Source organism: Halichoerus grypus, chromosome 15 (genome assembly GCF_964656455.1).
Source record: "Halichoerus grypus chromosome 15, mHalGry1.hap1.1, whole genome shotgun sequence".
NCBI classification, from domain to species: domain Eukaryota; kingdom Metazoa; phylum Chordata; class Mammalia; order Carnivora; family Phocidae; genus Halichoerus; species Halichoerus grypus.
In genome coordinates this window covers 49,911,085-49,920,280 of record NC_135726.1, presented here as the reverse complement: position 1 = coordinate 49,920,280, position 9,196 = coordinate 49,911,085, and the positions used below count along the sequence as shown (strand labels likewise).

The window sequence follows — 9,196 nt, the reverse complement described above, 5'->3', positions numbered from 1 at the left end:
GCAGCTGCCCCTCTTACTCAGAAGTCTCCTGAACCTCCTAGAGGCTCCCAGCTTTCTGTCATGTGTTTTGTTTTTGCTTCTCTTCTGAGGGTCAGGTATCTTGGCTGCCCTGGGGTCCTGGGAAGAATTGAGGTACTCTCTATCAGGGGTTTGGTAGGGAAGGAGCTCTTTGTTACTTCTCCCTGGCCACTTTCCCCTGTGGTGGCAGGTGGCAGGGAATTGGGGTTCCAGCCCTCTGAGCCCATTCCTGGGTCTTGTTTGTCCCTCTGTTGGTCCTGGGCTGGAGGTCTGGATGCTCGTGAGGTGTGCTTCTCTCTTGAAGTCCGTCTCAGCTCCCCTGGGCCAGGGATAGCTCCCTTTCTCCAGGGCTTGCAGAAGTGGCTGTAGAACTGTCAGCGCAATGGTAGAACAGGGGGAGGGGTATTTTAATCACGCCCTTCGAGCATCCACCACATTTAAGTTGGGAACTGAGCGGGGTGTTAGGGAATCGGGCGGAAGCTAGGATGGAGTTCTAGGCACGGGCCATGGTGCGGGCAGAGGCCAGGACGTGGGAACCAGCCTCGCTCCCCGGGGTCAGTTGCTTAAGAGGCTTTAGGGGCGGATCTCTCTGGAAGGAGGGACATAGTCCTTGCAGCTGTGCTAACACGGTAGCCCCTGGACCCGGGTAGCTATTTAAATGAACTACAGTGACGTGAAGGGACGAGTTTACTTTGTCGGTCACACCGGCCACATTTCAGGTGCCCACTGGCAGCTGTAATAGAGCACACAGATGAAGAACATTCACGTCACTGTCGAAGCAAAAGGACAGGGCTGTCCTGAAGGGCTTCGAACGGCAGGTTGAGAAGCTTGGACATTATCCTGGAGCTGGGGAGGTCAGGAGGGGGTTGGAGCAGAGCAAAGGGCAGTCAGAGCTCAGTAACAAATTACCACAAACTTTATGTCTTAAACCTACAGAAATTTATAACCTTACAGGTCTGGAGGTCTGAAGTCCAAAAGGGACTGAAACTCAGGGTGTAGGCAGGGCAGTGCTTCTTCTGGAGGCTCTGGGGGAAATCTGCGTTCTTGTCTTTTCCCCAGTTCCCCTTCCGTATTCAAAGCCAGCAGTGGCCAGTGGTCTTCCTCACGCCACATCACTCTGAGACGGACTCTTCTGTCTCCTCCTTCCACCTTCAGAGATCCTTGTGTTTACACCGAGCCCGCCTGGATAATCTGGGATAATCTCCCTGTTTTAAAGTCCTCGGATTAGCAACTTTGATTCCTTCCACCCTAATTCTCCTTTGCCACATAGCAGATTCATGGGTTCCAGGGATCAGCATGTGGACATCTTTAGGAGGCTGTTACTCTGCCTACTGCGCCCACCGTGTGTGAGACGGTGGGACTACGGTGTGAAAAAGAGACACGAGGCCCCGTTCTCACAGGGCTGACATTCCGCTGGTGGAGAGACGTGAGTGTGTTGTGCAGGGTTGAGCACGAACACAGGGCAGTGTTACAGAGCCATGGGACAGGGTGGCGTGGTTCAGAGAGGGTCAGTGGGGAAGGTGTGTCAGAGGACTGACCCCTCTGCAGGGACTTGGGAGAAATAAGGGAGAGTCTGGGGGAACCATTCCAGGTGGAGGAAAAGCAGGTGCAAAGGCCCCCAGGCAGGAACCGGCTTGACCTATACAAGGAGCAGCGGGAGGTCAGCGTGTCACAGACTCAGGATCCGCCCTGGCTCAGCACTGGCCTGCTGTGTGGATGCAGGCAAATCCCATCTTTCCTGGCCTGTTTCCCCATCTCTACGTCAACGGTTGGACCAGATCGACACCTCGCAAATGCATTTGTCCCTGAAACTTTGACGGTGGTGTGTTGCTGTGGAGGAAATCTTCCAAGTCAGCTCTGTATGTAAACCTTGATAGCAACCGTACTTCTGGCATGGAGGGACTTAATCCTCCTCCTCGCCCACCCCTTCCCCAAGGCCTTGCCCAGTGGACTGGGTCTAGCTAGCGGCTGGTCTAGCGGCCTGCTAATTTGCATTCGCCTGCCCGGTGCCACCCCTGATGCTGGATACTTCCACAAACCATCTCTCATTCCATCTGCACATTTCAGATCACAAGTAAAACTCTACCTCCTCAAAAAGGTCTTTGCTGGGCGCCTGGGTGGCTCAGTTGGTTAAGCAACTGCCTTCGGCTCAGGTCATGATCCTGGAGTCCCGGGATCGAGTCCCGCATCGGGCTTCCTGCTCAGCAGGGAGTCTGCTTCTCCCTCTGACCCTCCTCCCTCTCATATGCTCTCTCTCTCTTTCTCGCTCTCTCAAATAAATAAATAAAATCTTTAAAAAAAAAAAAAAGGTCTTTGCTAACCCTCTATATAATAGTATGTGCCCGGTATACACTCATAATACTGTATCTCTCGCCATAGTTGTAACTTGATTTGTTTATGGTCAAATCTACCAGTCTCTTCCTCTATGATGTACATTTCTTGTATCTTAAGGATTCTTTCTGTACTTCTGAGGTTACAAAGATATTCTCCTTTATTATTTCCATTTTGTTTTTCAAATTTCGATCTTAAATCACCAGAAACTTATTTTTGTGTATGGTATGAGATCGGGATCTGTATGTTTCCTATTGCTGCTGTAACAAACTATCCCAAGCTTAGTAGCCTTAAACAACACAAATGTATTTGCTTATAGTTCTGTAGGTCAGTAGTCCAACTTTTGTCTCAGTGGCCTAAAATCATGGTGTCTGCAAGGCTGTGTCCCTTCCGGGGAGGATCCATTTCCTTACCTATCCCAGTCTCTAGAGGCTGCCTGAGTCCCTTGAATCATGGCCCTGCATCCCTCTGGTGTCCATTTCCATTGTCACATCCCCTCTGACTCTTCTGCTTCCCTCTTTCCCATATAAGGACCCTTGTGATTACATTGGGCCCCCTGGAATAATCAGGATAATCTCCCCATCTCAAGATAAGATCCTTAATCACAAATCTGCCAAGCCCCTTCTGCCATATGTAAACTAACATACTCAGGTTCTGGGGATTAGGACGTGGACCTCTTTGGGGGACCATTATTCTGCCTCCACAGGATCCCACTTAATTTTTTTCCAGATCTCTCAGCTCATTCACAGATGAGCCTGTCCTTGCCCCATTCACCTACAGCAGAGATCTGCAAACTACATCCCATAGGCAAAATCCAGCTCACCTACCATTTTGTAAAGTTTTACTGGGCCAGAGCCACACTCATTCATTCGTGTATCATAATGTGTGTGGCTGCTTTTGGACTCCAGGGGCAGAGCTGGGTCGTTGTGGCAGACGCCGTGGCCTGCAAAACCTAAAAGTACATACCATCGGGCCCTTTCCAGAAAAAGTGTGCCAACCCCTAATCTAGTCATGGGGATTGTCACTTGTCAGGACCTCCTGTAAGCACCGGGCCGTTTCTGAGCCCTCGGTCCTCTTCCACTCGCCTGTTCCCATGCCAACACCACAGATGTCATTCCTACGACTTTGAAATCATTCTTGGTACCTGGGCTGGGGGTGGGGGTGGGGGGCAAGGCTCCCTCCCCTACTTTGTTCTTTAAGATGGACTTGGCTCCTTTACTTTTTTTTCTTTTCTTTCTTTTTTTGGCCACCACTTGATTAGCACCCACTCCCCCTCGCTAGACCAGGCCTGTCTTGTTCACTGCTGTGTGCCTACCACCCTGGGCAGAGTCCAGCACACTACAGGTGATTAATACACATCTGAAGAACGAAGCGCAGTCCACTGTTAGCTCATTCTTATTTTATAGCAGAAGAAACAGGCTCCAAGAAGGGAAGTGATGCCAGAGATGATGCTTGTGCCCTTACAAAGGCCTCCTAGCACTCCCATGTTATAGATAAGGCATCTGAGTCCAGAGAAGTGACAAAGCTTGTCCAGGGCCGCCTGGCTCATAAGTAGTGGGTCAGGGCTGGCTCCAAAGCTTGAGCTTTAAAAAATGTTTATACTATTGGCAGCATGCCCTTTGTTCTTGCTTTTATCATTTCGTATATTTAGGGACTCATTCCACATCTGTACAAATAGAGTTTTTTTCCTATAGCAACATAGTCCATTCTATGGCTGTATTGTATTTCATTAGCTGGTCCCCTCTTGATGGGCACTTGGGTGGTTTCCCAACATCCTTATGCCTTTTTGAACATAGGAACATCCTTATGCCTTTTTCAGTGCTTCAGTTTATCTATAGGATAAGTTCCTAGAAGTGGAATAGTTGACACGGGCATGTGAACATTTTAATTTTTTTATGGACAGTCAAATGGCCAAGATGGAGGCACCAATTTAACTTACAATAAGGAGAGACCCTGTTCCCCACATTCCTCAGCAAACAACGATGCTAGCAGACTTTTTACTTTTGCCTTATAAATAGGGAAAAACCAGAGCCAGGGCTTGCTTTCAAACCCCAGCTCCAAGCCCATGGTTTGGGGCCCAGCGCTAACTTTCTGTGGGTGACACCTTCCCCTCCCCCAAAACAGGTGAGCAAAGAGTTCCTCAGCCTTATAAGTTGGAGCCCAGTGTGGAGCCAGTCTCCCTGCCAGCTGTCTGGTCAAGCCAAGTCCATACAGCCCAGCTTAAAAATGCCGCCTCTTTATTGACCCAGGCTGGTGGCAGAGGGCGCCGTGAGCCAAGGGGAAGACTCACTCACGCTCCCCCTGGCTCTCAGCCTGGTGGTGGCTGCGCTGGTGAAGGAGCAGGAGGCGTCTTTGGCCAAAGGCCTGGTCGCAGCTGGAGCAGCGATGCCGGGCTGTGGCCTGGCTGCCTGGTGCCGTCGGGGGGTCGTGACAGAGGCGATGGGCGGCCAGTTTGGAGGGGAATGAAAAAGCCTTGGGGCAGTGCGGGCAAGGATAGGGGCGGGCGTCGGTGGCATGGTGCGTGTGGCGGTGGGCTGCCAGCTTGGAGGGGTAGCAGAAGGACTTGGGGCAGTCCGGGCACGGGTAGGGGCGGGCGGGTGCATGGGTCCAGAGGTGGGCTGCCAGCTTGGAGCGGTGGCCAAAGGCCTTTGGGCAGTGCGGGCACGGGTGTGGGCGGGCACCACTGTGCGTGAGGCGGTGGGCTGCCAGCTTGGAGGGGTAGGAGAAGGCCTTGGGGCAATCGGGGCACGGATGGGGGCGGGTGCCGCCGTGTGCCAGCCGGTGCGTGGCCAGCTTGGACGGGTACGAGAAGGCCTTGTCACAGTCAGGGCAGCGGTGCGGGCGCTGGGGCGGGGGCCGCCGGCGGGGTCGAGAAGGCGCCCCCGCGGACGTGGCAGGCCCTGGAACCGACTCGCTGGGCTTCTGCGGCGAGCCCTGGTGGGGAGCTACAGGACAGGAGGGCTGGTGGGCTCCAGGCATCAACCAACACCCTGAATCTAGGCCAGGCTTCCCTTCCCCCACCCCAACCTTGACACCTCAGGGGTCATCTGGGATTCCTCAAATGACATGTCTCTATTCCCCACCTTATGCCATGCATCATCCAAAGGGGCTCCAAAGGGTTACCTGGCTGGAATCCCAAAGCTACTAAGATGTCCGTTTCTAGTATATTCCCAAGTGATCACCCTGAAATTCCGCATATCAAACCCCCTGACCCTTAATTTTCTGAGTCCTAAAAAATCACTGAAGTTCCCCAAAGCCAATAGTAGGATTCCCCAGAACATATTTGTGGAGTATCCCAAATGGTCATCACCCTAGGCCTTCAAACTTTCACCCTGAGATTCCCTCAAAATATGATTTTCTTAGCCCCAATTCCTGTGCCCCCCTACCCACGGGCGGGACTGCTCTCACCTCCTCCCTTGGTTATTGGTTCCTTGCCAGTGGGACTAGGATCGGTGTCCCCGGCCGCGGACTCTGCATCTCGTTCCAGCATCTTGCTGGCCCAGGAACCCAGAGGGAGGTAGGCGATGCCGGTGATTACCAGGCTGATGGGGATAGGGCTGTAGGGCCTAAAATCAGGGACCAGTCTGTTCAGGAGCAAGGTCTTTTTAAGCCTGGGATCCAAAGGCTAGGGCGGGCCTTACGCGAAGGCGGAGCCTAAGAGCACAACGGGCGGGGTTTATGCAAACATGACCCTTTGCGACTTAGACCCAGGGTTGGAGCCCTGGAGCCGAGTGGGCGGGGCCTCTACTACTTAAACTCAGGGGCCGCCCTGAGCGCGGAGCTGGCTAGGCCTCTACCTCGAGTGGGCGGGACCTCCCCCCAACAGAACCTCCCAGCCGTGGAAGCAAAGACGGGAATGGGCGGGGCTATACAGACAGGACCCAAAGCAACTCAGACCCAGGGGAGGGGCCTTCGAGCGGAGAGGGCGGGATTTTACAACTGTCTCAGGGGAGGAGCCTGAGCTCAGTGGGCGGGATTTCACCTCCAATAGGTAGCTTTACCCGAGTCTTGGTTTAGTCTCAGTCCATTGACGCCGCGTGAACTGCTTCCTTCTTGTTGCTAAATTTCATCCCCAGCGTGGAGGGTAGAGGGGAGACCTAGAGGGAAATGCAGAAAGAACGTGGCGTGTCTTGCGATCCAGAGACCCCTACTGGATTTTTCCCTCGGGATCCCAAGCGTCCGGGCCTCAATGCACGCCTCGGAATCATGGCATTCGGGCACCAATGCACCCTACCAAGGCTCAGGCACCAATGCAGCCCCTCCGGAACCTATGCATCAGGACGCCAATCGATTCCTTTCCGGGAGATCCTGGCGTCCAGCCCCCAATCCACTTCCCGAAGACCCAGGCGTCCAGGCCCGGACCCGTGCCCGCCTCACCTGCGGAAGGCTCCTCCCCGGGGGCGGGGCTCCGGGCCCCTCCCGCAGCGGCCACTGCAGCTGCTGCGCTGCCCTCGGACGCGGCAAAGCTGCACCGCCCGGCGCGTGCCCAGCGACGGGAGGGGAGGGAGCGCGCGTGAGCTTCTCGGCCCAGCCTCATTTCTATCCCCTCCTCCCACGCGGGGCCAGTGGGGGCGTCAGTACGCATGCGCAGTCGCAGCCAGCGGAGGCTGCTGCGGGGGAGAAGAAATGGAAGGAGGGGTGAGTGCGCAAGGCAGGCAAGTTGGTGAGCAAGCGCCGAGCTACGGGTAGAAGGGCCATAAGAAAGTATACTGCGGGTTGCGGGGACTACGGTGGCTGACTGGAGTCAAGCACGTGCAGGACCTAACTCGGGGAACCTGCGCTTAGAGATCACTGAGACAGTGCCCAACATATGCGCCTTCCTTTTCTCTGTCCCCCTCCCTTTCGAGATTCCGTTGGGAGCTTGAGTTCCCTCTCCGAAGGGAGTTTGAAGAGCCGGCTGCACATTTCACCCCTCAAAGCATTTGCAAAGAAGCCAGGCCAATTAGTGAGAGGGCGGGGCGGGACGCGAGGCTTCGAGCAGGCTGACGCCCAATAAAAAACATGTTATTTTGCATAGCGCCCCGGCACCCTTCGCCATTGGGTGATTCGAGAATCTCAGCCCCTCCCACCCCGATGCCGCGGTTCTTGTGTTGGCGTGGGGATGGGGGCGGCGGATGGGGGCGGCGGTTCCCGAAGCATCCCAGCCCGAGTTCTTGGGAGGGCTGGAGCTCCTGGTGCCAGGCCCAGGGTGGCACGCTTGGCACCCTTCCCCGGGCCGTGATGGTGCACTTTTCTGCCCACCACGGGAGTGACCGTGAAGTGCCCATAAAAATGCCCTGCATTGGGTGGGTCTTCAGTCTGATAACCCACAAGGTCTGGTGAGTCCTGGGAGCCGTGGGAGTTAGACGGTGGGGTTATTCGAGCTCTGGAGCCAGATTGCCTGGGTATCTGGTTGGCTCGGCCACTTTCTAGCTGTGTAAGGTTGGCCAAGTCTCTCCACCTTTCTGCGTTGTTAGGATGAAATTCAGTAATCAATGGAAAGTTTAGAACAGTGGCTACAGTGGTCAGTACACGTTACCAATACTACTTCTTGTTTTTATTGTGCATTGAACTAGGCCATGATGGGATCAAGGTCGTCCCAGAACAGCAAGTGAAGAGAGCTCAAGATGGGAAGGAGCATGCTGTGTTCTGGGAATCTTTCTTTTATTTTTTAAAAGATTTTTATTTATTTATTTGACAGAGAGAGACACAGCGAGAGAGGGAACACAAGCAGGGGGAGTGGGAGAGAGAGAAGCAGGCTTCCTGCGGAGCAGGGAGCCCGATGCGGGGCTCGATCCCAGGATCCTGGGATCATGACCTGAGCGGAAGGCAGACGCTTAAGGACTGAGCCACCCAGGCGCCCCTGGGAATCTTTCCTACCTCGATGCTCCAAACTCACCTTCCTTCCCAGTGCTGGTATATGCCATGGTCCATCCTACTCCAGGGCCTTTGCACTAGCGGTTCCCTCTGTCCCCCCAAGGTCATTCCTCCATCAAATTGCTTGTCTGACTCCCCCGTCTGATCTCCTTTCAAATATTACCACAGCAGAAGGCCTCCCCTGTCCACCCTAGCTTGTGGAGCCCCCTTCCCTGCATTACTCTGTTGTCGCATCTCCCTTGTATGCACATAACACAGCATACGTGTCCTCTAGACTATGTGCTCTGTTAAGATGAACAACCTGTCTGTCTTGTTTATCACTCTGTCCAGGACAGAGCTTAGCACATAGTCAGTGTCCAATAACTCTATCAAATAAATGCTGGAAAGAATTAACAGCCAGAAACTCTCTGTGATGGGAAGATACGTTGATGGGAACCATGGAGAACTTGAGGTCAAGGAGTTAGAAAGAGGCCTAGCTGAGTGGGAAACCAAGGGAGGGTTTTTAATATGGGAAGTGACATGAATGAGTCTGGGTTTTCATATACTCTTTTTTTTTAGGTTATGGAAAATTTCAAACATAACCAAAAGGAGAGGAAGAGGAAGAGTATAATCAGCCCCTCACCAGCCCATCACCCAGCTTCATCATGACCAATCTTATTCCATCATCCCCTTGCCCCTTAAGGTCCTTGAAGCAAATTCCACACATTTCATCCAGAAACAGTTCAGTGTGTGTCTCTAAAAAATAAGGACTTTCTATCTTTTAAACACAACCCAAAGTATCATTACCAAACTTTCAAACTTTGGGGTTGTTTCTTTACATTATCACATTTCCCCCATAGTCCCATGTATATCTTGTTTTTCCTTTCCTGAACAATGTTTTCTCTCGAACATACAGAAACTGTGAGAGAACAGAATTGTTCTCTGCATTAATACCAGCGGCACCAGAATCAACAATTTCCTACTCATGGCCGATGTTTCATTTCTCCCACCA

The 9,196-nt window shown here is 53.2% G+C and overlaps 1 protein-coding gene across 6 annotated transcripts; it reads right to left on the bottom strand.

Moving 5' to 3' along the window:
- Positions 1 to 3,731: 3,731 nt before the first annotated feature.
- On the bottom strand, positions 3,732 to 7,257 carry ZNF575 (zinc finger protein 575). 6 transcript variants are annotated; one of them, XM_078062737.1, is made up of 4 exons: positions 6,727 to 7,257; positions 6,332 to 6,446; positions 5,758 to 6,003; positions 3,732 to 5,294 (listed from the first exon to the last, which is right to left on the bottom strand). In XM_078062737.1, exons 3-4 carry the CDS (start codon positions 5,837 to 5,839, stop codon positions 4,636 to 4,638), a joined length of 741 nt encoding a protein of 246 aa, XP_077918863.1. In that variant the 5' UTR covers positions 5,840 to 6,003; positions 6,332 to 6,446; positions 6,727 to 7,257; the 3' UTR covers positions 3,732 to 4,635. The 6 variants fall into 6 exon arrangements, with proteins under 6 accessions (XP_077918863.1, XP_035963235.1, XP_035963234.1 ...); XM_036107342.2 differs by having other exon boundaries at positions 6,351 to 6,446; XM_036107341.2 differs by having other exon boundaries at positions 5,758 to 5,915; positions 6,727 to 7,256.
- Between the last annotated feature and the right edge of the window lie 1,939 nt (positions 7,258 to 9,196).

Coding starts and splice junctions, on each gene's coding strand:
- ZNF575 (XM_078062737.1), bottom strand. CDS start 5,839: ATGCTGGAACGAGATGCAGAGTCCGCGGCCGGGGACACCGATCCTAGT. Junction 5,295..5,757: donor ACCAATAACCAAGGGAGGAG/GTGAGAGCAGTC, acceptor CCTGTCCTGTAG/CTCCCCACCAGGGCTCGCCG.